This window comes from Calidris pugnax, unplaced genomic scaffold (genome assembly GCF_001431845.1).
Source record: "Calidris pugnax isolate Ruff unplaced genomic scaffold, ASM143184v1 scaffold373, whole genome shotgun sequence".
Classification (NCBI taxonomy): Eukaryota; Metazoa; Chordata; class Aves; order Charadriiformes; family Scolopacidae; genus Calidris; species Calidris pugnax.
In genome coordinates, this window is record NW_015091220.1 from 99814 (window position 1) to 127370 (window position 27557).

The window sequence follows — 27557 nt, forward strand, 5'->3', positions numbered from 1 at the left end:
GCTCCTTGGGGTTCCTCACGGGGAGGCAGGAACCGCCCGGTGTCGCCGCCGCCTCCTTCCCTCCCACTTTCTGCTGGCCGGGTACCTCCCCGCCGCCGCCGCGCCCCCTCAGCCGTCCTCCCGGCCCCCAGGTGAGCGCAGAGGGAGGAGGGCACCGCTCCCGCCCTTCCCGGCGGGGGGGGGAAGCGGCCCCGGTCCCTGAGGGCGCTGTCCCATCCCAGTGTTTACACTGGAGCCTTCCCGGGTGGGGGAATGGTGAAGGTGGAGGGAGGGGGGATCCTGCAGGCCCTTCCCGCCCACCGCCGGCTTCGATTCTGCTTCTTCAGTAACGGGAGCTAACGGTGCTTCTCGGGGAGTGAGCCGCCGGTCTGCCCCCCCCGCCCCAAGAGACTGGGGGGGAACTGAGGGCACCGGCGCCGGTTGAGGAGATGGGGGGTTGAGCCCACCCCTGGGGCAGGGTGGCTGCTGGGCTGCGCATCGAACCAAACCCAAACCTATGAACCGGTCCCAGGCGTTTTGCTGTGGAAAAGACACCTTTTTAATTTTTTTTTTCTTTCGTTTTCTGCCTTTCTTCCCCTTGGGCAGTGTTTTGTAGCGTTGGGGGGAGGTTTCAGCTGGCGTAGTGCGTCCAGCTCTGCAGGTGATGTTCAGAAGGCAGGGTAAGGCATAATGGTTTTAAATTGGAAGAGGGGAGATTTAGGTTAGATACCAGAAAGAAAGTCTTTCCTGCGAGCGTGGTGAGACACTGGAACAGGTTGCCCAGAGAAGCTGTGGCTGCCCCATCCCTGGAGGGGTTCAAGGCCAGGCTGGATGGGGCTTGGAGCAACCTGGTCTGGTGGGAGGTGTCCCTGCCCAGGGCAGGGGGGTTGGAACTTGGTGATCTTGAAGGTCCCTTCCAACTCTGACCACTCTATGGTTCTAAGGAGGGATGTCTGTTGAGTGGAGGAGCCCTGGTGGAGGGAAAACTCACTGATACAGGGATGTGTTCCTGCCCTGTATTTTCATTCTGTAGACGATTCTCTTGCTTTTCTCTTGGTTTATTGGTATCATTTAAAAATTATGACAGTCTATCCTAACGCAAGTTATAAAATGACAAAATAAGCTTTTTCTAAAATCGATCGCAAACTTCCCTCTTCCCCCCACCCCTCCCCTTAAGTCTACCAGCCGCAGAAAAGAGGAAATAAAATCCTAATGCACTGTGAAGAATTTCAGAGCCTGGGATGCGCATGTCAGCAATTACAGTGTTTCCATTAAAGTTTGCTATTTATGAGGATTCCTTATGTCCTCGTTCTTCCTTTAAGTCAGGAAGCTTGTACTGAAATTTGTAGGAGTAATTACCCAAATTCATACACTGATACACCCCATTGCAGTTTGGAAGCATTCAGTGGCTTGGGAACTGGTATTTATGCTTCAGTTCCAACCTATGTATCTGGAAGTCAAAATGGAGTATCTATGAAAAATTTGGTCATTTAAGTTTTATTGCTAGAAGCTGTTATTTATTAACAAAGCCATGGTTTTAGTTAGCATTTTTTACTTATGATTTTATAAGAATGTGACTCATGTTACTTTCATTTCTAATGCAGAAAATCAGCTCAAGAAGATGAAGCCTAATAAAGGAAAGACCTTCACTAGGGAGAGAGACTATGTGTACAAATTCGACGTGGGAAATCAGCATTTTGTGCTTACTGTGCCTCTCAAATTCCCTGTGCAAGAGAATATTAGTCATTTGCATGGGCGTCTCATGCTTCTGCACAATCTGCCATGCTTTATAGAAAATGGTAAGAATTGATTTCTTAAATTAATGTGATATACTCATGCCTGTAAGTGTCTTACAACCTGCTTTAAGAAACCAAAATAAGGGTATTCACTAGAACAGTTTTAAATTTTGGTTTTAAACCAGCAAAACATTAAAGAAAATTACTGTTAGTACTAGCAAGTAAGGTGTCCAAGTAAAAGGCTTTTAGAAAAACTTTATGTTCTCTAGATGATTGCTGATGCTTCCACTGACATGTTTTGTTGATGGACAATTCTCTTCTTGTTATATTAGACCTGAAGCAATCCCTTAATAAGTTCATAGAAGAGGAAACTATAAAAGATTATGATAGAGAAGCTGAAATGGCTCTGGAAGCAGTGAAATCAGGAAAAGTAGACATAAACCAGCTGGCAGATACTTGGGCTAAAGCTTATAAAGAGGTAAGATTAAGGCTGAAAAGTTAATATTAAGGGCTTGCTTTGTGAGAGTGTGTGTGTGTGCAGGTACAGATAGGATCACATCTGTGAAGATGCAAAATTGCATTGAAATTCACTTGTACTGATCAATTCTTAGATATTTTTTTTTCTTTTTATCTGAAAATGATCATTAAGTCTTTATCATACAAGTTCTCAGTGTGTTTTTTCCTGAACTTAAGTAGAACTACTGGTCAATTCTTAGATTATTTTTTTCTTTTTATCTGAAAATGATCATTAAGTCTTTATCATACAAGTTCTCAGTGTGTTTTTTCCTGAACTTAAGTAGAATCAAAAGATAAAAAGTTGAGAGGAAAATGGCTAGTGGTATTAAAACAAAAATAGACCAAAGGTTTATAGTGCATTAAATTCAAAGCAAGAAATAGTAAAGTGGTACTGCCATCCTAGATCTCAAAAATAACAATGAAGACTCCAAGGAGAAAGTGTAGAGTTGCAAGAGACTTTTTAGCTGTTTTCTGAGTTCATGTGACTGTTTTACATTATTTAGGGATGCTGAGGCTTTAGCTGCAGTAACGTGTCCAGTTTTGCATGTGATCTTTAAAATGGAGGTATATGAAAGAACTGGATGAGTCCTAGCAAAGAGGAAAAAAGAATGACAGAAACCGCAGCATTTGAAGAAAAGTTCATAGGAATTGATTTTTTTTATTGTGGAATATAAAAGAAAGTGGTGAAAAAATCCAAAACATACATCTGTTATAAAGAGAACTGGAAGCAAAGCATCTGTCTTAATGAACATCAATAAAATGAAATTAACTTAACCTTTAAGAAGGAAAAATCTGTATTAGGTGAGAATAGGAATGTGATAAAACATTGAAAGAATTTACAATCTAATCTTAGTGATTTCTATGTATAGGTTAGCCTGAGTGTAGGGGTTAGGATTAGATCATTTCTTGACGTTTCTAACCTGATTTCAATGATACAATCTCATTTCATCAGTTAAATCTGGTGGGAATGATTGCCAATGTAAAGAGTGTTTCAGTATAAAGGAGCTTGCAAAACTGGCATCTTTGGGCCATTCTTTGTTCAATAAAAATTGCTTTTCTTAAATCAGTGTTGTTGATCAAATTCTAGTTACATCAGAGGTTAGTCATCCTTTCTAGGAAAACATTTTTGTTTGCACAGCTGGTGTTTTGAGCCCTATCTAAAATCCATCAATTGTGAATATTGTTGCAGATACTATTGTTCTTTCCAAGTTGGTGGTAGTTCCTCACTGTAGTCAAAACCTTAATGTTTCTGCTGTTAATGGCTGAAAACCGGTAGTTCCTCGTTGTAGTCAAAACCTTAATGTTTCTGCTGTTAGTTGCTTTGAAAGAGAAGGAATATGGGAAGGGAGAATATGTTAAAGCAGAATACAGAAAGCTGAAATTAGGAAGGATAATTCATGTATGTTGAAAGTTGTGTGGCAGTGTGCGTGCCCAGATGGTTTTGCCCCACCATTTTGAGGGATCCTTGTATGTCCTAAAGGTACCATATGCTTTAAAATCTCTTATTTTTAGACAACACTAGAACATGCAAAACCTGAAGAAACCAGCTGGGATGAAGACTTTGCAGATGTTTATCACGATCTGATACATTCTCCAGCTTCTGAAATGCTGTTAAACCTGGAACACAATTATTTTGTTAGTATCTCAGAATTAATAAGTGAAAGAGATGTGGAACTGAAAAAACTACGGGAAAGGTATTCCTTCCTTTTCTCTTTTTATTTTTTTTCTTATTAAATAGCGGTGCATGCCACTGGGCACATACGACTTGTAGGACAGCATGTATCAACTTGTATTTGTCTATGTAACCCCTATTTTAGTTTTATGTTTCCCTCTTTAAAGTTGTATAACACATAGCCTATATTGTTAGGGTCAGCTCTCTTATGTTCTCCTCAGTCTCTGAAAATTCTACAAGCTAAAGCCACCAAATACAAGATTCGATTTCCATTGTTCAATTCGTGTTGTAAGTGGTATAGCAATGAAAAGTGCTTAGGATATCTAGAAAATAAATTATATTTGCATACCATATTTTGCTTTTGTTATGATGTAATTTCAGTGAAAAATTGGAAGTTCCACAGGATGAAAAGGTGAACATGAGACTTGAACCAACTTTAAATCAGAAAGTGTTGAATTTGAAATGTAGGAAAGTCTATGTGGGATCCTATTTCCAAATAAACTTGAATAGCTGCAGGAGACTGCTCTGCCCACAAGAGGGAACACATACAATGCGGAGTTCTCTTATTTCTTTTCAAGACTAAATAGGTTAAGGAAAATGAATGCTCGCAAATGCAGATATCGTATAGATATTACATGCTAGGGAAGCTTGTGAGATGCCAGAATATTCGAAGTAGGTATGTTTTAACATCCTAAGTGGCAATAGTCCTCTTGACTTGCATTTAAGCTCACGTTATACAATGCATACATGTTTATATAGTTGCTTCTAGACTGAATTGTATATATCTCTAATTTGGGGATAAATGTTGCCAATAACGTGCTAGCAAAACATTTTGCTGCTTATGGACTCTTCTCAAGTAGTCATCTAGAAGAAGGGCGCTTTATCCGAAGAGCCATAGTGTTGTAGAGCTCTAGTGTGATATAACTGTGCATTGACTCTGGTGGAATTTACCATATCTGTTTGTCATGATCAAGAAACTCTGCATGTTGGTGGCAGCTGAGACTATCCCAGATGAGCGTAGGTGGTGTTCTGTTTACACAGGAGCTGACTTGGAATACCTGACCCTCCATTCAAATTTGTGGATATTCATTGCTAAATCTGTGCTAGGGTAAATTGATGCCTTGCTGAAGAAAGGGCTGAAGTTGAAAGACTAAGTGAAGCCAGGGGTTTAGAAGACTAAGGTGGGACAAGGTATTGAACGATCTGCCCTTTAGGTCCCCTCGTTGACTGTAGTTTGAGCTGGAAGCTCATCTGGCTGTTAAAAACAGGTGTATTTAGCCTGCTTCTTGGTGTTTACCTGCCTGGATCAGCTGTGATTGGGGCAGGAGGAAAGCAAGGGCCTGAGTACGACCATTTCAAAAACTCTTCTAATGCTAAGAATAGTGAAGGGCTATACTAGCGTCATACCTTCTTCGAATATCTCTGAGTGTATACTTTAAGTGTATGAATTCAAATTCCAAAATGAGCAGATGGACAAAATACTGCCTAACATGATGTGTCTTTCAGCTATATGTTCAGTTGTATCTCTGTTTGTGATGAGCATTGACCAGCTGGCTGATAGTTACTGATACAATGATCAGTTCTGTATCAACTGTAATGCATATTCTGCCAATTTTTTGAAAGTGTTGCTTGTTCTAAATCTACCTTGTGCTTCTCTTTCAGACAAGGAGCAGAAATGGATAAGGTGATGCAGGAACTAGGGAAATCACTAACAGACCAAGATGTAAATTCATTAGCAGCTCAGCATTTTGAATCTCAGCAGGTATACTAAGTTCAGTGAACTAGAATATGTCATGCAAATAATTGTCTTTAAAAAAACCATCCAAAACACTCAAATCATAATCATCATTTTGTTAGGATTTGGAGAACAAATGGACCAATGAATTAAAACAGTCTACTGCTATCCAGAAGCAAGAATATCAGGAATGGGTGATAAAGCTTCATCAGGACCTAAAGAATCCAAACAACAGTTCAATCAGGTATCTAATTCCTCTATGATGATTACTTCTATTTGTAATAGTTCAAGGGACTGGCTTTTATATAATCTTTATTTCAGATTAGCCATTTAAATAGGATAATCAAAGCAAATCAAAGGCAAATAAAACATCATAATAAAATATATTTTTAGGAGTTTCTTCATTGTGTAAAGTTATAACCTTTCTGTACTAGAAAGCTGTTGCAATGTGCTAAACTACAACTCGAGCCGAATGGGGTTTTCTCTGATTTTGCCTTTATCTACAATGTCTATTTTTAACAGTGTCTGTCTTTAACACTATTTCACAAGGCTTTCTGTTACCACGTAAGGATGTTCTGCATAATTGTAGCTTAATAAATGGTAACAGGATCACACAGTTTGAATTAATAAATCTCTTTCAATTTTTTTGTTTTGTTTTATGTATACATCACTGGACAGCTAAAAAAAATGGAATTTTTTAGTGTGAATGCTTGTGGTGAGAGTTGGATGAACAGCTTTCTGATTGAGGAAATAGCAGGGAAATCAGAATTTGTAACTTGGGGATGTCCTTATACTTCATCATGAGTAACCACCACCTTTGTTACTGATAGGAAAACAGAAAGGGTAAAACCTGATGCTTTCTCATGTTAGTAGAAGAGCCAGCCTGAGTAGATTTAGGTGGATGCAGCAAGAAATTTATGGGAAACACAGCACCTTTGAACAAAGTGGATGCCAATAAGAGAAGACAGGGATGGATCATATTGCATGAAATACTCATCATTTTCTCGTTTCCTTCTGGGATAAGGAAGTGTATGGAACATGAGGGAAGAGAGAGAGGAGGGGAAATATATTGGAGGATGATGCTGTATGCTTAGATTTTTCACTGCTTTCCTCAGGATTTTGTTGTCTGTGAATTTATGTTTTGGGAGTCTCTTGGAGTTCTCTAGTTAGTCTGGGAATGTCCAAGGTCTGTATAGCTCACAGGCAAGCCAACCTCTTTCTAAACTAGTGACCAGGTAGAACATCACTACAGTAGTGACAGTCTATTCAAGCTCTTAAGCCCAATCCTAAAATATTTTTCCATAGAATTTTCATGTTAGCTTTGCTGATTATTTCCATGAGGCATTAAAGATAAAGAAATTGCAAAGGATTGAAAATAAGTATGAAATACTTATCAGTGTGAACCTCTTGCTCTCTACTGCTGTAAAATGTGACAGTCTATTCACGCTCTAAGCCCAATCCTAAAATATTTTTCCACAGAATTTTCATGTTAGCTTTGTTGATTATTTCCCTGAGGCTTTAAAGGTAAAGAAATTGCGAAGGATTTTCATACTTATCAGAGTGAACCTCTTGCTCTCTACTGCTGTAAAATAAGATCAAGGTGAAGTTACTTAGAGCTGAAAGCTGGAAGAAATGGACTGCTAGAGGTCCAGAGGCACGTACTCTGAGAGAGAGTGAGGATATTTTGGCTTCATAGAATCATAGAATGGTTTAGGTTGGAAGAGACCTTAAAGATCATCTAGTTCCTTGCCTCTTGCCATGGGCAGGGACATAGATAATCTTGGATGTTTATAACTATTTGAATCACTGCACTCGCATACAGTAGTAGAAAATGTGATCTCTCTGCTTGTGTTCAGTCCTGAAAACTGTAGGTCCCTAATGCTTTTGAAAATAATGCACAAGAATTTTACAGTAGGGCAACTGGAAGCTTATTGAGAGAGAGAAATATGTGTGTGTTACACACATACATAGACATAAAAGATCCTGAAAACTGTAGGTCCCTAATGCTTTCGAAAATAATGCACAGGAATTCTACAGTAGGGCAACTGGAAGTTTATTGAGAGAGAGAAATATGTGTGTTACACACATACATAGACATAAAAGATAGACATACAATATAAATACATATACATGCACACATATATATCTATGTCCATCTAGTTGCTTGTGTATGTGTATTTACTAACAGTATATCTCAGTTCTACCTCATCACTAGGCATTTGCAATTAGTGGAATTGCTTGCAAGTTTGTAAAACAATCCTTTGTGAAACACCTCTGAAGATCAGGCATTTTGAAAACAAAGAGTAACTTTTTGTTAATGCAGAAACAAATTGGAGAGATGTTCATGTTCTTTCATGAAGCAGAAACAGTACTACTTATATCAATTCATAGAATCATTGAGGTTGGAAGAGACCCTTGGGATCATCGAGTCCAACCATCTCCCCTACTCTACAAAGTCCTCCCCTACACCATGTCCCTCAGCACTGTCTACTGCTATCCAGAAGCAAGAATATCAGGAATGGGTGATAAAGCTTCATCAGGACCTAAAGAATCCAAACAACAGTTCAATCAGGTATCTAATTCCTCTATGATGATTACTTCTATTTGTAATAGTTCAAGGGACTGGCTTTTATATAATCTTTATTTCAGATTAGCCATTTAAATAGGATAATCAAAGCAAATCAAAGGCAAATAAAACATCATAATAAAATATATTTTTAGGAGTTTCTTCATTGTGTAAAGTTATAACCTTTCTGTACTAGAAAGCTGTTGCAATGTGCTAAACTACAACTTGAGCCGAATGGGGTTTTCTCTGATTTTGCCTTTATCTACAATGTCTATTTTTAACAGTGTCTGTCTTTAACACTATTTCACAAGGCTTTCTGTTACCACGTAAGGATGTTCTGCATAATTGTAGCTTAATAAATGGTAACAGGATCACACAGTTTGAATTAATAAATCTCTTTCAATTTTTTTGTTTTGTTTTATGTATACATCACTGGACAGCTAAAAAAAATGGAATTTTTTAGTGTGAATGCTTGTGGTGAGAGTTGGATGAACAGCTTTCTGATTGAGGAAATAGCAGGGAAATCAGAATTTGTAACTTGGGGATGTCCTTATACTTCATCATGAGTAACCACCACCTTTGTTACTGATAGGAAAACAGAAAGGGTAAAACCTGATGCTTTCTCATGTTAGTAGAAGAGCCAGCCTGAGTAGATTTAGGTGGATGCAGCAAGGAATTTATGGGAAACACAGCACCTTTGAACAAAGTGGATGCCAATAAGAGAAGACAGGGATGGATCATATTGCATGAAATACTCATCATTTTCTCGTTTCCTTCTGGGATAAGGAAGTGTATGGAACATGAGGGAAGAGAGAGAGGAGGGGAAATATATTGGAGGATGATGCTGTATGCTTAGATTTTTCACTGCTTTCCTCAGGATTTTGTTGTCTGTGAATTTATGTTTTGGGAGTCTCTTGGAGTTCTCTAGTTAGTCTGGGAATGTCCAAGGTCTGTATAGCTCACAGGCAAGCCAACCTCTTTCTAAACTAGTGACCAGGTAGAACATCACTACAGTAGTGACAGTCTATTCAAGCTCTTAAGCCCAATCCTAAAATATTTTTCCATAGAATTTTCATGTTAGCTTTGCTGATTATTTCCATGAGGCATTAAAGATAAAGAAATTGCAAAGGATTGAAAATAAGTATGAAATACTTATCAGTGTGAACCTCTTGCTCTCTACTGCTGTAAAATAAGATCAAGGTGAAGTTACTTAGAGCTGAAAGCTGGAAGAAATGGACTGCTAGAGGTCCAGAGGCACGTACTCTGAGAGAGAGTGAGGATATTTTGGCTTCATAGAATCATAGAATGGTTTAGGTTGGAAGAGACCTTAAAGATCATCTAGTTCCTTGCCTCTTGCCATGGGCAGGGACATTGATAATCTTGGATGTTTATAACTATTTGAATCACTGCACTCGCATACAGTAGTAGAAAATGTGATCTCTCTGCTTGTGTTCAATCCTGAAAACTGTAGGTCCCTAATGCTTTCGAAAATAATGCACAGGAATTCTACAGTAGGGCAACTGGAAGTTTATTGAGAGAGAGAAATATGTGTGTTACACACATACATAGACATAAAAGATAGACATACAATATAAATACATATACATGCACACATATATATCTATGTCCATCTAGTTGCTTGTGTATGTGTATTTACTAACAGTATATCTCAGTTCTACCTCATCACTAGGCATTTGCAATTAGTGGAATTGCTTGCAAGTTTGTAAAACAATCCTTTGTGAAACACCTCTGAAGATCAGGCATTTTGAAAACAAAGAGTAACTTTTTGTTAATGCAGAAACAAATTGGAGAGATGTTCATGTTCTTTCATGAAGCAGAAACAGTGCTACTTATATCAATTCATAGAATCATTCAGGTTGGAAGAGACCCTTGGGATCATCGAGTCCAACCATCTCCCCTACTCTACAAAGTCCTCCCCTACACCATGTCCCTCAGCACTGCATCTAAACGGCCCTTAAACACAGCCAGGGATGGTGACTCCACCCCCTCCCTGGGCAGCCTGTTCCAATGCCCGACCACTCTTTCGGTGAAAAATTCTTTCCTAATGTTCAGTCTAAACCTACCCTGTTGGAGCTTGAAGCCGTTCCCTCTCGTTCTGTCGCTAGTTACCTGTGAGAAGAGACCAGCACCAACCTCTCTACAGTGTCCTTTCACTGTCCTTTCACAATTCCTACCAGACAGTTGAATTTAGGAAAAAAAATAAAACTGATATCTGAAATCTGTCTTTCTAGTTTGAACACTGTGAAGCTTTTGATTTGGCTTTTTTTAATCCCCCATTTTGTGCGTGTGGGAAGAAATGTTTTATTTAGTAACTTCATAAATAAGGTTTGGGCTATTATAAACAGGCTGAAAATAATTCTATGTTTTCCTCCCTTTTATTCCTATGTTCTTATTATGTTATACCTAGGTATTGTGATTTGTTCTTATTTCTTAATCTCAGAATGCTCTACAAATGAGCTAGGTAATGTTAATCTAACAGCAGAATATACTCTTCCTGCTGGCATGCACCTGGAGCGTTGCACGCCAGAAAGGCAAAACCTCAGATGAGTGGAGTTCATTCAAATAGACTCAGTCTCTTGATTTCCACAAAGTGTCTGAGAATACTTTGGATGGCTTTCAGAAATATTGCTGGTCTTGAACAAAAATGACGACAAACTTTTCAGTACATTTCTCATTATTTCAGTGATGAAATCAGTGTTCAGCCCAGTCAACTGAGAGAATCTGTAGAAGGAAATGGAAGAATTTACGAAGAGCAAAGGCTGTTAGAAGAAAGTTTCACTATTCACTTGGGTAAGTAAAGTAAAGTAACACCAAAACCAAACATAATAACAGATGTTAATAAATAATGTATCTAAGCCATCTGTTATTTACAGTATTTAACTGTCACTGTCTATAATATATACAGTTTGTAATTGAAGTACAGTACAATATAAACTGTATCAAACAGTATCTAGCTACCTGAAATATACTTAATGGAAAACATGATAGAAACAAGTTTTTTCCACTCTAGGATGGTGACTAGTGTAGAAAAGCGCACTAACATCAAAGCATAGCAGTTAAAGATCACATTTTACTTTTCTTATATTTGGTAAGAACCTGTTGGTATTAAATTTAATTCCCACAATAAATTAATAGAAAAATGGGTGCTTAAAACTTTTACTTCTTGTTTATGCAATAGAGATTTGTTACACTTTGAAGTGTCTCTTTTGACTGCATTAGAATTCTGCCCATAGCCTTATAATAAGGAACAAGGCTCATTTCACATATAGATAAGCATTGTGGAAAATACTGCATTTTTACTATTATTGTGTAAATTGCTGATGTGTATGTAAAACTGAAATATATAGTTAAGATCTTTCTTTGAGTATTATTGATTATATTTCCTGTATAGACCTTTTTCACAAAACTTAGGGTAGCACTTTGATCCCTTGTATTTTAGTAACAATTTTGAGTTTCCTCTTTTACTGTAAGTATTGAAATTTATATTCCATACAGGAGCTCAGTTGAAGACCATGCATAACTTGAGATTACTGAGAGCTGATATGCTGGATTTCTGTAAACATAAGCGCAATCATCGAAGTGGAGTCAAACTTCACAGGCTTCAAACTGCAATGTCTCTCTATTCAACTTCTCTCTGTGGCCTGGTTTTATTGGTGGATAACCGTATCAGTTCATACAGCGGCATCAAAAGAGGTGAGCCCTCTCCAATGGGGTATGTTGTGTCAAATGAAAATGAATGTAACCTTAAAACTTACTGTCTTTCACAAAAAAATATTCCCTGCGAAATAAAAACATAAGGGTCTCCAGTAAATTTTAAACATGGTATTGCAAAAGACTAACAAAAAATGCAAAAAGGGATGTGGATAAGGATGGGGGACAATTATGCTGTGATATACTGTTATCTCTCTCACCTCCTTCCTAGTTTTTGTGTTTGTCTAAGGAACATGTTGGAGTAAACACTTCAGTGTTGATTTCCCTGCCTTAGACTGTTTTTTTTTATAGGGACTTGTAACTCTCTAATATCAGATTAGCATACTGAAACCTGTTTGCGAAGCTGAAAATGAAATAGACTAAGATTTTAAATTGATGAGTAAATATATAAAAATACCACGTGTTTTAGATATCCACTGCACTATGAATTTCCTTGAAAATGAACAATAGGAATATTAATTGCCTACTCCTGGAAAGCTTGATTAGTAGCCGTTTTCAGTGCATGTCTTTTGAGTAACTGGACACTATGATGGTGTTTTGTATCAAGGTTAACCAATGAAACATCTTCATTCCCATTTCAATTTTAGTCACTGAGGCTTTCTCTCAACCACATGATTGACTTTCCCATCTTCTTATTGAAGTTTAATACCAAAATACTTACATTTGAAATGTCCTTTTGACTGGAGCCACAGTTACTCATCATTATTCTAGCATGCCATAAAGAGAATAGACTTTGGTGCTTCATATTCTCTGAAACCAGTGTGGAATTAGGCTTGTAGCAAAGCAGGAAAGAGAAGTCTGCCAGTGGAAATTGCAGTTGTATTTTGTACTTTTGATGGTTTCCAAGTTGTTTCATTCTGACTTGTACTCCTTTTCAGTTACTTTTTTTTTTTTACTGCTTAAATATTTAAATTAATAGCAAATAGAGAAGATTTGGTGATAAGACAAACATTTAAGTAGTACTCTCAAACACAAAATTGCGTTTTCTAGCCACTAATTAAATCTTGCAGCCACAGTAGAGGGGAAAATAAGGGACTGTATCACAATCTATAAAGTATAATCCTCAAAAAATTTTTGATTTCTTTGAGTTCTGTAGGGGCTTTAGCGAACTTAACTGTGGGCACATCCCATATCTATCTGCCCCACCATTCTTTTAAAAAGTGTTGCAGAGATGAACGTGTCTCATGTTTCAGCCCCTCTGACCTGGTTGGATAGATTACTTTAAGCCATCAGTGAACGTCTGGGTGTACTGAGACCCCAAATCACTGCAGGCAGCAACTAAGGTTTGGGCACACCCCTTTCAGTTCACTCTGTGGTACAAGGTGTAGCTTCTGGTGGAAGAACAGCAACAAGCACCTTTGAGAGGAGACTTTGCTCTTAAACTGTTAAAGCTGCTCGTTGCAAGTGCGCTACCCAGAAGCAATTCTCCTTCCTAAAAGGCTCTTTAAGAAGTAAATATGCCGTGGTGTTCAAAGGTTCATAAAATTGCTATTTAGAAGACCTGAAATAATTCATTGATGCTGTTGTTTAAATCGGGCAGTAATGACTTGTGAAGTCTAAATTTCTGGGTTACAAAAGTGCGGAAGCATTTTTCTGCCTCCATTTTAAAGCTGGGTAAAAATATAAACCTAATAGCCTATATTTTTTGATGGGCTAGAAGCTCCCTCAAAACACTGAGATTTTCAAAGGCAGCTGGAATAAATGAGCTTCATGTAACCATGCTCTTTACCGAAGCATTTTACGTTGCTGTGGTAGCTGGAGTAAATGAGCTTCATGTAAGCACGCTCTTTACCGAAGCATTTTACGTTGCTGTGAGAACACCAGTCACTCGGCCAGTACTAAACAGAGAGGGCCTCCAGGTGTATGAAGTCCTGCAGCTGACTTGGTTGCAGGACCAAGTAGCTGTGTGCTGAGGAAGCTTAAGAATGTGCTTCTTTTAGTGTATTTTCTTAGTTCTGTTTTGTCTGGCAAAGCTTTTGATGTTGCATCTTTGATAAATCCGTTATCCAAAAATGGTTCCATTTGTCTCAAAATTCAGGTTGTATATGAGGTATTTGCAAGACTGGAAACCACGACTGCAGTGGTTTCTGTATTTCTTGCAATGTGTAAACAGCAGCTAGCAAAAAATACTTTTGAAATCACATTTGGACACCTCTTTAGAAAACAGCCTTGAACAGAAATCTAAACTTACGTATGAACTTTCAACATGCTCATTTCATTCAAACTATTTTTCTAAGGTAGATAAACAGTTTCTTTATTTACCTTATGCATTGTCTAGCTGAAGTCTCTTATATTAGGACTTTGTGGGCTACTGTGGCTCAGGTTTTAGTAGGAATAGCCACTCAGATGAACGATAAACTAAAATTGAAGTTAATTGTAATTTAAATACAAGAGATTTGTCATTTGTTTGTTTCTTGTGACCATATTGTGTCTTGATATACACAGAAGACACAATCTTTTGGAATATGAGCTGCTTCCTCCCTTGGTTTTGGGCACGAGAATTTAATAAAGCCTTTTGAAAATAGATTTTATGATGGAGACGAGACTTTGTGTAAAAAGTATAAAATACATTAAGATTTTTCTCTCTACCCTGACTGTTCCTGTTGCAGCTTGTTCACAGGACTATACGGTGCCCTGCAGATAGGCAGTCAGAGTACATTCAGAACTTTAAGGAGGATTAGAGCAGGTACCTCAAAATGGGAAGTAAGTAGCAATTGCTTGGTATAGTCCAGCTTGCTAATACCTTGGTTTGGCTCCCATTGACTTGCTTGGAGAGATGGCTGGACATTAGGCTAAGGAACTTAGAATACCAGTCACAGAAGCAGCATGTTATGATCTTAATTATCAGTGTAATATTTCCAAGTTTGACATAATACTTATCAGTATAAGTATTGACATAGTACTTATCAGGAACTTGCAGCTCTTTCAGTGGCACTTTTTAAGCTGAAAAAGATGACACTTTTCTTTAGATTTGAGATCTGTATTTTGAGAACTAAAAGGAAAGAACCATAATTCCAGCTTTCCAGGTACACTGTTGATGAATTTCATTAATTGTTTTCATTTTTCAAAGCAAATTGAAATGCAGTTGTTGCTGTTGGAAGTATCTATTAAGTACGTTTTAATAAAGTACCACAGATTGAAGGGCTGTTAGTAATAAGACATCATTTGTAAAGCACAAATAAATTTAATGCACATGTATTATTGCCATTATTTTGGGGTTTTTTGGTGCAGGTGGTTTTGTTTGAAGAGCAACAGCACTCAAGGACTTTTTTTTTCCCCAAGTAATTCATTTCTTTCAAAAAATGTTTTGTCTCTGCCATAAATTTTTTAGAATTTAAACTCAAGTACAGCAGGACTTTGTCTGGTTTTAGGGCAAGTTGCCTTTATAACTGGCCTTGCTTGAATGGTAGAGCAGAATGATGTAACGTTACTAAGCACAGCCTTATGATGTGGATTTTAATCTTTTTTTTTTTTTTTCCTAGATTTTGCAACTGTTTGCCAAGAATGCACGGATTTCCATTTTCCTGGAATTCAAGAACAGCTTGAAATTGTCCAGAAGGTTGTACTTAAGGCCAGAGCACAGCGTAGCAGTAAGTCGAAAAGACATCATGGTCAGTGGCAACCAAAATTACTTTCCTTGAAATAGAATAGTGGTCAGCTGAATGTTTATGGTTACAGGAAAGTTGATTTCACTCTTCTTCAGTTACCTGATCTAGAAAATGGAATGTTTGAGTTTATTGATAAACTGAGAAGCTTGCATGAAATTCTCTCCTCACAGACAGCATGTTCATGTGATGTCTTTGCTGCTGCAACAGACATACCTTACAAAAAAAAAAAAGTATGAGTCCTTAGGTTCTGATCACTCTTCAACAGCTTGAGAAGTGTGTGGTGTCATTGTGCTTTCCTCTGCATTTTGAAACTGCCTGCTGCTATAAAGACTTTGTCTTGACTTTTTTTATTTCTATTTAAATGTAAAGCTTTAAAAATTTCCTGAGAGGAGTTATGATTTTTTCCTTCTTGAAACTGAACACTAAAAGCTGAATAATAAATTGACTGAAAGTGTATACTTTTTCATGCTGACCAAATCCTTGTGAATGGTTTACTTTGCAGTTTTATTTACAAATGGCTGTGAAATTTTCTGTGGTGTTAAGGCAGTACTTGTACATGATGAAACTTCGTTTTTCTTCCAGAGAACTACTTATGTGGTTTAAATATGTCAGTAACATGAATAGATTCATAACAGTACATAGAGAAACAAGTTTTCATAGAAACCTGCATTTTGCTGTAGTCTTGAGAGAAATAATGAAAGCTGGTTTTGTACTGCTGATTTATGTAAATCTCTTTTCTTGCAATACTAGAAACAAATCTGTATTAAATAGTTACAGTATTTAAAAAGCAATAACAAGGTACTATGTGTAGGTGTGGGGGCAATTTGGACTGCATTTGGGGGAATTGTGGTAACTTTGTGGTAAAAATTCAAGCCAGATATCATCTTTAAATATGTCAGTAACATGAATAGATTCATAACAGTACATAGAGAAACAAGTTTTCATAGAAACCTGCATTTTGCTGTAGTCTTGAGAAAAATAATGAAAGCTGGTTTTGTACTGCTGATTTATGTAAATCTCTTTTCTTGCAATACTAGAAACAAATCTGTATTAAATAGTTACAGTATTTAAAAAGCAATAACAAGGTACTATGTGTAGGTGTGGGGGCAATTTGGAAAGTTTATTATTATGTTTGAGAATACTGTATTTTCTTTTGTCCAAATGAAGAGGTATTATAAGATGATTAAATAAGAAAGCTGATGATTTGTGATAGGATTTAGTTCAGTGTCTGTTGAAGACAGCAAAACCAGTTCCTGTCCATCCCCTTGCATTTGGGGGACTTTGTGGTAATTTTGTGGTAAAAATTCAAGCCAGATATCATCTTAGTACATCAAACTTCTTTCATACTGACATGTAATTAATAGATGATATGTTTAATGTTTGTGCTATGTATTTATATACAGAAAACAAAAGTAGTGGAAATGAAGATAAATTAAAGAATATTGAACGAAACCAGTCAAATATTTTGCCGGGTGAGTTCTGCTCTATTCTCCCCCTCCTCTTAAAGCAATTTGTGTTATACAGATGCACATTTTTAGCTCGAAAGTCAGAACATAAATTATAAACTAAACCCAGTTGACCTCAATCAGAGGAGAAGGATGTTCCTGTGGCTAAGGCAGAGAACTGGGTGTCAGGACATCTGGTTTCTATTCCCAGCTTTGCCACTGCATCATGTGACTTGGGGCAAATCACTTAACTTCTCTAGGCCTAAAATTTCTTTTCAGAATTTGAGGGTGAAAAAAAGATCTCTGAGCATCTTGGGAAAAGGTGAAACTTCAATACTAGCAACTAACTTTATTTTTGAAAATAATTATACATATATGTGTCACCATTGTAATACAGTAAAGCATTTTAGAATGTATTTTTCAGCTTTGAGAATGCATAAATCCTATTTCCAGAGGAAGTATCTTCTGTATGTATTACGAATTTTAGGAAGGAAATTTGAAGGTGAATACACAGTTGGAGGAGGGAGGAGTTAAATTCGTACAACCTGTGGTTGAATAAGAGGGCTTCTTAAAATTGCTTTCATGATTGTCTTGGATCTTGTTAGTATAAGTGGATTATAAATCATCTCGGGTCCTTAACAGATAAATCTGGGTGAATCTTGCTGCAGGGGCTTGTGTGTTATTACTCTTAGATGATCATTGCTGGGGATTGCTACCTCCTTAGCAGTCATCAGAAAGGACTACATACCTGTTCTTCAGCCATCCCAGTAAAAGGTAGTATCTTAACTTAAATGACCAGTGACAATAGGTTTGAGGAAAGATGTTTATCTGTTAACTGAAGCAGTAAGAATATTGCTTACCCGCTTTTCTGTTGACTCTAGTATAGACTTCTTATTTCAGGCAGAAAGGTAAAACGGAGAGACCTGCATTTAATGCCCCTCATCCTCCTTTCTTTACTTTTGATAAATGAATACCAAGTCTAAAAATAATTCCAGTAAGATGTCTTGGTAACTTTTTGAAAACAACTCTGTAACTAATGTTCCCATTACTATGAATTATGTTAAATTCTAATGATCACTGATACCTTTGTCTTCCAGTACATATCTCAGTTGTTACGTAATCCACTATCTTTTTCCACAGACTTTTCGCATCCTTTATTTTAACCTATCCATTTTTGGTATTTCCGCCTCCCACATCTGTCTGCAATTCAGTGCTTACATTGTATATTTTGAGTATTTCACCTCCTCTGTGTTTGTTTTTCTGTTTCGTGCTATATATAGATCATATCCGCCTCTACTGGCACTGTTATGTCTTATTACACCAGGTGTCCGTGATCCCAGTGAAACCCATCAAAGCAGGGAAGTGAGTGTAGGATGAATGTAAAACAATGATATTCCAAGAGATTTTAGATCAGTTGGTTTCTAACTGTTTTTTTTTATCTTGTTATGTACGTGTTCTGATCTTTGTTGTATATTTGTATTTCCCTTTTGTCTTAACTGACCCTGTTCTTACACAGCGTAACAGTTGTGTTTCAGTACAGATCCACATTTTTTTATCTTGTTACGTACGTGTTCTGATCTTTGTTGTATATTTGTATTTCCCTTTTGTCTTAACTGACCCTGTTCTTACACAGCGTAACAGTTGTGTTTCAGTACAGATCCACCACAGTGATATCTTGCCTTCCTGGTTTATATTTTTCTGTAGGAGAATTCTACATCACACGCCATTCAAATCTTTCTGAAATCCACGTCGCTTTTCACCTCTGTGTGGATGATAATGTAAGATCTGGTAACATAACTGCTCGGGATCCTGCAATCATGGGACTCAGAAACATTCTCAAAGTTTGTTGCACACACGACATTACTACCATTAGTATTCCTCTCTTATTGGTGCACGACATGTCGGAAGTAAGTAAATGTAAACATTTAGTTTGGTTTTATTTTCTCAAATGGAACGAAAGTGATTTTTGCAATGGGTATGTTTAAGCCAAATGGGACAGTTTATCCCAGTCACATGCTCCTGCCACACCGTTGTGCTGGCAATCATCTATATGGTGACCCAAATGAAGGAACTGAAGCAGTTTAAAATGTTGCAGCCAGCTGAATCACTTTAGTTTTTTATTCCCACCTCTCATTTTGGGACACTTCACTTCCTTGATCCAGCTCATGGCACACTTGCGTGTTAATGAAAGATGGGACCACGTGCCTGCAAGTCTTCCAGCAACAGCTCTTGCTTAGAAACTGTACCTTCAGAGTCTCTGATGTGATAGTGATACTAGATTCCCAGTTTTAATTGTTGCTATTTAGAAAACCTTAAAACTAAGAATTATGGCAGACCGAGCAAAGCTTGGCTTAGAGTTCTGTATCCCTAAACGTACCTCAGCCCTACACAGCAGCAACCAGATGTCACCTTTGCTCTGAACTGTCTCCTTCACTACCTAATCACTTGCATCCTTAATTTCTGTCCCTTTTTCCTCTCTTAAGTCCCCCAGATACTAGCTGGGAAAGAAGCAGCATATTGCTGAGGCTCTTTGTAGATACAGGTGGGCTTGTTTATTGTGCTGAGCTTTTGTATTGTTTTCTTCAGTGGGATGCTGATGTAGAGCTTGTCTCTTACTCAACTGTAACTTTTTACCAAGCATAGTTTAATACCATTGACAACCTCTTTATTATGGCAGACCGAGCAAAGCTTGGCTTAGAGTTCTGTATCCCTAAACGTACCTCAGCCCTACACAGCAGCAACCAGATGTCACCTTTGCTCTGAACTGTCTCCTTCACTACCTAATCACTTGCATCCTTAATTTCTGTCCCTTTTTCCTCTCTTAAGTCCCCCAGATACTAGCTGGGAAAGAAGCAGCATATTGCTGAGGCTCTTTGTAGATACAGGTGGGCTTGTTTATTGTGCTGAGCTTTTGTATTGTTTTCTTCAGTGGGATGCTGATGTAGAGCTTGTCTCTTACTCAACTGTAACTTTTTACCAAGCATAGTTTAATACCATTGACAACCTCTTTTCCTCTGTCACATCTGGCTTACAAGATACTCGCAGAGAAGAAAAAAGGGGTGGGGAGGCAGAGAGGGGTGCAGTGTACAGGCAGTACATCTATATGCCTCAGCTCTTTAAGAGGTGAAATGTCTATAAACTTAAAGAAATGAGAAAAATAAGATAATGCTGCCATTATTGATACCTTTGCACATTTAGGTACAGTCGGGGGAGGGTGTGTGGTTAAATAACTCTGATTTTTCAGTTGTAAATTTCAGTGCTGCCTTTCCTTCTTTGAAAATGCCTGACTCTTAGCAAGATAAAGGCTCACCAGCAGATTAACTTTAACAGTGACTTTTTTTTTTTTAAACACAATTTGATTGGAACACAGTGTAGAAGTGGCCCCCTTTGGCAAGATCAGGGTCTATTATTGTGAAAGTGCAAGCAATGCAAAAGTTTAAAATGTCCAATAATGAAACTTCTAAAGGATATACTTCCATACATAAAAGTAGACTTTTAGGAACAGATTATATTCTTTCTGAAATTTTTCATTTCTGTTATTGACTTTTTTGGGGGCACAAATGCAAGTAATGGACTTGCAGGACAGCGGCCTGGATTACTGATGGGACCCAGTTACTGTGTGTCATAAATTTATTGACATTTTTTCTTAATCAGGTTGCCATCTGACTATATTATTTTTCTTTCTTTTTTTTTTTTTTCTCTTAAACCTTGATGGTTTTTGGCTTTCATTTGCATATGTGTATACTAAAATACAATTAAAGCACAAGACCAAGTGCTTAATGTGCTTTGAGAGTGTGTTGTTGCTTGGATGTGTGAAACTGAAGAATTATCTTCTTTATTAGTGCTGGAATCTTAAAAGGTTCTGGTAAAACAATTTACTTTTTATATTAAGTTTTAAGTCTTTGCAGAGTAAGCAGAAAGTGACCTGTATGATAGGTATATGTTTAGCCAAAACTGCATTGTGTGAATTGCATTAACAGCATTGCTTATTACAGTGCTTTGCAGCTGGCTGACCTCATTTGAAACACACCAGTATGTAACGTATTGTTGAGAGAAAAGTGAATAATAACAGATTTCTGAAAGTTAACCTGAACTTGGTGCCTTCAGCAGCCCCGGTTTTGAATCTGCGTTTACCACCTACATAAAAACATTTTTGTAAAGTGGTTAACCAGGAGCACAGCTGCAGAGAGGATTGCATGCTACGCTCTGACAGCCATTCATCATGAGTTTTCTCCGTGCTTTTCCCAAAGGTTTTCTTTTGTGGATGGAAGAGTGGTGTTTATAACCTCACAGAAGTAACAAGTGTGTCAATCTCACTGAAGCCACCTAATTTCATTGTTATTGGACCTTTGTTTAAAGCTAATTATTTTTTTTTCTAGAAAAAAAAAAAGAAATTCTGCTTTTCGTACAACATGAACAGCAAAACCAGGGTTTCTGTTCTGATTAAGTTAAATGAACAAAAGTATCTGGGTTTGATACTTGAGAAAGGCAAAAGCAGACAAGTTCAAATTCAAGACAACTGAAGCATTACTGCCTGATCGCTCTTCTCAACTTAATATAAACTGACATATAAACTGAGGATCAAAATGGCTCAAACAGCATGGCATCGCTAAAAATGCTAGAGCTGGCACACTTCCTTGGTAGTTGCAGCATAGGAGCCATTGCTGCTGTCCACACAGCAACACTGAGAAAAATTTGACTCCGCAGGGATCTGAGGCAGCTGTCTCCATCACCATAAGTTAAGACAAAAATGTTTGTAAAAATAGTAGAAATGAAGGGAGTATGAACCCTGTACCAAATGTTTGTGAATGTTATGTAGAGAGATTATTGATGGGTGTATTAACCTCAAATATTTCTCATCTGAGTTTCCTGCTCATATAGTGTTTAGGATTTGCCTAGATATACTTTGAATAAACATCTTGCTAATCCTTAACTTACTAAAATTAACCATTGAAATTTGGTTTGAAGTCTGTTTCCTGCAAGACACTTAGGAACTTTAGTGTTTTCATTACCTGGTTACGACATGGTTTGGGAAAGGCATGAGCCTTGAGCTTTATAAAAGTGGCAGCCCCACCTAGTGAGTGTGTCACAAATTTGTTTGAACAAAAAGGTTTGCAGTGTCTCTTTCTAATCAGTGAATTTGGCCTTTTTTTTTTCTTTTTAATAAGCAAAAGGAATCTTAAGTTGACAACAGTTTATATCCTAAAAAGGAGTGAGGTGTCGTCTCTGCTGGTGAACAAAACCAGAAGTCCCAAGTGTTTTGTGACTTGCTTGGATGCTGTTAACCAAAACTCACTATAGGAGAGGGAGTGTTTGGGTTTTTTTTCCTGTCCCCTGGCATTGTATTTTGAATTGGTACTTAGCCAATTCTTCATCATTTCCACAACTATTGCTTAGTTTGTGTATGGAGAAAAATCCTGATAACACGGCAAAATTGTGAGAACTTACATTTTTAAAAACTGATTATAATTGAATCACTGCTGCGTCATTTTTTTTAGTTCTTGTGGCTTGCACACAGTGACATTCTGGATCCAACCTGTTATTTCCCCGAGTGCCCACAAGATTTAACATCTATGTTTCTCTGAAATAGTCCAAGGAATAGTGTCATATCCTGCTGTTTTGATCAATCCTTTTAAGGCTCAGTTCCCTTTATTGATTACACAAGGTACTCCTGAGTTGCCTTCAGAGCAACAGGAGGCTTCTTTTTAGACACTTGTTTTTTACCTAAGCCACAACAGTGATCAAAGCTAATGCCTACATTACTTGTGACAGAAAGCACACCTAGGCAAATAAATTATAACAAAGACCAAATATTTCTTCCAGAAAGCTTAGAAATGAAGAAAAAAAAAATAATTGCCCAGCATTGTTCTGTCTGTTTATTGTGTTGTATACCCTAAAAGCAGCATCTGTTTATGCAGTGTTTTACATCATGAAGGAAAGTTTTCTGGAAAGTAATTTCTAGCTTATGCTGGTTTTAACATATTACATATTTCGGGCATGGCAGGAGATACTCCTTCCTAAGTAGGAACTTTGGCTTTCAGCAGTTGTTTAATGCTAAATGCAGTTGTTTAACAGTATACTGTTTCAGTGTTATCAGTAAGCATTCTTAGATAACCTTGCTTCTCAAATAACTTTTTTTTTTCATCAGGACATTAAGCTATTTGGAAATGTCAGGTTCCATAGTATTTTGTGTTGCCAAATAAAGGCTGAATAGAAAATTATGTAAAGTGTAAATTTGAAAAGGTACATAAAATGATAAACTTGTTTCCGTGTCTATATTCCTGTATTCAGACTAGAAACTTCTCACTTTGATGTTGAAGACTACAAATAGGTATTATTTTCTTTCTGAGAAGTGTTTACAGTGACAGTCATTCTGTCTCTGACTAGGAATATTCACTTTGTAGCGTACAACCAAAGAATCTTTGATGTGCTGAAGCATTAAAACTCTAACTTAAATTATTTAGACAAGTGCTTGTAGCCACATCTTAAGATATCTTAAACTAGTGTGGGTTTTGTACCCTATCTTGGTATTTAGGTTTTTATCTGAAATTCCTCCATCAGATGAAGATAGATTTTGCTTGTTTTAACTCCTAACCTAAATGCATCTTTAAGAAAGAAGGACTTCTTCCACTTTCAGTAGAGAGAATGTTTTTACTGAAGGCAGTGGGTGTGCCAATAAACCTTAACTAGAATTATCAAGAACAGCTAGGAATCATCAGTTACTCCTGTTGAGATGTGGTGAGGAGCATGCCTTTGGCCAGCTGAAGCATGAATCTGACAGTTATCCATTGGATATCCTATGTTTTTCTGAAGATCCTCAGAGGATTTAAATTGACCTATTTCCAGTGGCATTAATAGGGGTGTCAACAATATTTTTATTCAAGATCTCAGCTTAAAAAGATAATAGAATGTTCTGACACCGGGCTCTCCTACCAATAATTAGTGGCAGTGCTTTTATGGTAACCTGTAAGGTATATACCACCTGCCTAGAATACTCTGGAAAACGAAGATCTCAGCTTAAAAAGATATAGAGTGTTCTGACACCAGGCTCTTCTACCAGTAATTAGTGTCAGTGCTTTTATGGTAACCTGTAAGGTGTATACCACCTGCCTAGAATACTCTGGAAAACTGAATCCCTCTTCATGGCCTGGAATGCTGCTTGAATATCTGATGGGGAAAATGTGGTTCTATGGCAAAAGAGTATTATTTTTAATAATATCTCTGCTACTCTTGTTGGTTAGATCCATTGGGCATTGAGGCTTTTTATTTTTATTTTTAGGAAATGACCATTCCATGGTGCTTGAAGAGGGCAGAGCTTGTGTTCAAGTGCGTCAAAGGTATGTTCGTGAATTCTTCAGCTGTTTGTGTTGCATCTGGTGGCACCCAGCCTTGCTCAAACTGTATATTTCCTTCTCCAAAAAGTTGTTTCTCAACAATTTATGGTTTATTGAAGTGTACAGGTTGATTTTCTCTTTAAAATTAATAACTGTCCTACCAGGAAATAGTCTCAGGCACTTAGAATGGAGACTAAAAATGTTTCAAAAGTACTGAATCCCTCTTCATGGCCTATAATGCTGCTTGAATATCTGATGGGGAAAATGTGGTTCTATGGCAAAAGAGTATTATTTTTAATAATATCTCTGCTACTCTTGTTGGTTAGATCCATTGGGCATTCAGGCTTTTTATTTTTATTTTTAGGAAATGACCATTCCATGGTGCTTGAAGAGGGCAGAGCTTGTGTTCAAGTGCGTCAAAGGTATGTTCGTGAATTCTTCAGCTGTTTGTGTTGCATCTGGTGGCACCCAGCCTTGCTCAAACTGTATATTTCCTTCTCCAAAAAGTTGTTTCTCAACAATTTATGGTTTATTAAAGTATACACTTTGATTTTCTCTTTAAAATTAATAACTGTCCTACCAGGAAATAGTCTCAGGCACTTAGAATGGAGACTAAAAATGTTTCAAAAGTATCCTTGCAACTTAAACATAGACAAGAGGAAGAAGTGTACAGGTTGATTTTCTCTTTAAAATTAATAACTGTCCTACCAGGAAATAGTCTCAGGCACTTAGAATGGAGACTAAAAATGTTTCAAAAGTATCCTTGCAACTTAAACATAGACAAGAGGAAAAAAAGCCCTTGCTGCTGCTTTGAGCAATCTCAAGGAGGGCAAAAGCTGGTGGCTGTCTACAATATAATTTCCAGTGTCTTGTATTTTGATTACCTCAAACAATGAGGACTCCCCACACTTCAAAGACAAGTTTATGTGCTAATTAATCTCTTATTTGGAAAGTCCCCGTGACTCAACTTGATTTTCTGTCTTTCCAATTGGTGTTATTACTTACTGTGTTCTTGTGTGCTGCACTTAAATAGCTGAACCAGTCAAGTATTTAAAATGTTAGTTTAATACTTTAATAGTTCTTTCTACAACCTACTCGAGGAACCTCATCGTATCGTGACCTCTGGTAATTCACGGTGGCATATCATCTACATAGGCACTTTCATTAAAGAAGTATTTTTTTATTTTTCTGAGTATCTTTATTTGCCATGAGTGTGTTCCTGTGGACTTTGTAGTTCATTTGTCATGGTAAGGAAATGCTAGCATAAAAATGCTGTATGGTAACTTGAGCAATACATGAATGCTGAGCTTTTTCCATACCAGTAGGTTCGGGTAGTTTCTGTTGCTGCCAGATTGTCAGTGTACGTTTGACAGGTGGCTTGTACTCATTTATGTGGATGTGATCACATGAGAGCTACAGGAAAGAGCTATTTCTCAATGAAAGTAGGCCATTGACAGAGCTCATAACAGTCATATTTGGAGAAACCTCTCTCTTCTGCTGGCTAGCACTGTGTTATGCGGTGCGAATGGTTATATTGATTTTTCTCCATAAATCGTAAGACTTTCCATTTAAAGCAGACTTCAGTCAGGAGATTGGCCAAGTCTGACTTAAATGTGATTAATGACATCCCTAGCTAAGGCAGTTAAAATCCAAGTTGTATGTGAAAACTTCCTCACTGCTTGATAACGGTGTAATTGATGTGGAAGACTGCACAGGTAATGCATACTTTATGAATGCTATTTTCTAGGTTTCATGATGGAAATGGCCTCATGGGATGGAGGAGTTTCTCGAACTGTACAGTTTTTGGTACCACAGGTAGGTTTAAACCAAGTTCATATCCAACCTAGGAGACTACTGGAACAAGAAGTTAATTGTCTGCAGTTTTGACTTCTTTGCTATGCCCTGCTCTTCTTGTGTGAGCTTAAGTAATCACTGTGGTTTGGGTCCCTTGCCTATAGAATAGGAATACAAGGGGGTTATATTTTTGAATATCCTGTAGTATCTTCTGGGGCTGCTAAAATGTCAAGCTAGGAAGTTCACCTTTACAAATGGTGAATACATCACCTTTGAAAAAGAGATAATTTTTTGCTATTATTTACTCTGAAGAGATGGGCTAACCTTGCATTATGTAAGTTTAGGTATTTATTAGTTATGTTGTCTGACAATTTGGAAAGTTGTGATGTGCTAAGCTTAGTCATGCTTCCACAAACTCATTGATGACTCTTAGGTATTTGAAGTTAATTGAAATTAAGATTCTGAAATTATTTAATTTGGAGTTCTAGCTGATCTTGAGAAACAGAAAGTTTTCGGAAGGTGGCCAGCGCTAAGTTTTATTTGTTCTAAAAGAGTGGTAGTGGAAGTAATATAAAAATCGGAGTTACGTTAGGAAAGAAATAACATGCATTTCTTGACAAAATAGTAAAGTGTTGAGCAAGGAGGAAGCCAAGAATAAACCAAGTACTGAAGTTGAATTTAATTCTGGAATTTGGAGAGTAGAAGTCCTGTAGATAACAAACAGCACTGTCCTGCTTGAGCTAGGCAGAAATAACCAATTACCGGAGCGAGAAATCCACTGGAAACAGGTATGTCACACAAATACCCAAACAGTATTTTTAGGCCAATCTTTCTCTTTTGATTGAACTAAATACAGTTATGACACGTAGTTTGAAAATGGTCTTTGTGGTCTTCTGAAAAACAGCAATTCTCTTAAATGTCAAGAAACAAAAGTTGAGAGAGACATAATTCTTCCAAACTACAGCAAAAAGCCAGTTTACTGGTGTAATTTTTTTTACTTTCTTTTTTCCAGACAATTTCTGAGGAAATGTTTTACCAACTGAGTAATATGCTTCCACAAATCTTCAGAGTGTCCTCTACATTGACTTTGACCTCTAAGCACTGAATTTGGTGCATAAGTAAGATGTATCCTGTTGACAAAGGATGAGGTTACAGAGATTCTGGATTGGCACGTCTCGTTTCTGAGGGATGGTGACCCTGAAGTGGTATTTGGTGCAACTTCAAGAATCATGTCGTCATAATAAAACATAAAAGCTGGCTGGGCTTGGGTGTTAGGAGTTAATTTTTGCCTCTTGCTTCCTGTTTCAGCGGAGTATTTATGTTGAATACCTCACTTTTATCTGAAGGACATTCAATGTAACTTATTGTATGTGATCTACAGAAATATAAGTGATTCCCATGCTTCAGCAGTAGGAATAAAAGCTTATGGTAGGAGTAGTA

At 37.4% G+C, this 27557-nt stretch overlaps 1 protein-coding gene across 3 annotated transcripts; it reads left to right on the top strand.

Moving 5' to 3' along the window:
• The first annotated feature begins 57 nt into the window (after nucleotides 1–57).
• LOC106898534 (chromosome unknown open reading frame, human C12orf4) lies at nucleotides 58–27557 on the top strand. 3 transcript variants are annotated; one of them, XM_014959833.1, is made up of 14 exons: nucleotides 58–131; nucleotides 1584–1778; nucleotides 2048–2193; nucleotides 3744–3925; nucleotides 5566–5665; nucleotides 5761–5882; nucleotides 10909–11015; nucleotides 11721–11918; nucleotides 15419–15547; nucleotides 16948–17016; nucleotides 18694–18896; nucleotides 24269–24326; nucleotides 26071–26138; nucleotides 27130–27557. In XM_014959833.1, exons 2-14 carry the CDS (start codon nucleotides 1601–1603, stop codon nucleotides 27220–27222), a joined length of 1653 nt encoding a protein of 550 aa, XP_014815319.1. In that variant the 5' UTR covers nucleotides 58–131; nucleotides 1584–1600; the 3' UTR covers nucleotides 27223–27557. The 3 variants fall into 3 exon arrangements, with proteins under 3 accessions (XP_014815319.1, XP_014815320.1, XP_014815321.1); XM_014959834.1 differs by lacking the exon at nucleotides 24269–24326 and adding an exon at nucleotides 24688–24745; XM_014959835.1 differs by having other exon boundaries at nucleotides 15419–15526.

Coding starts and splice junctions, on each gene's coding strand:
- LOC106898534 (XM_014959833.1), top strand. CDS start 1,601: ATGAAGCCTAATAAAGGAAAGACCTTCACTAGGGAGAGAGACTATGTG. Junction 11,919..15,418: donor ATACAGCGGCATCAAAAGAG/GTGAGCCCTCTC, acceptor TTTTTTTCCTAG/ATTTTGCAACTGTTTGCCAA. Junction 26,139..27,129: donor TACAGTTTTTGGTACCACAG/GTAGGTTTAAAC, acceptor TCTTTTTTCCAG/ACAATTTCTGAGGAAATGTT.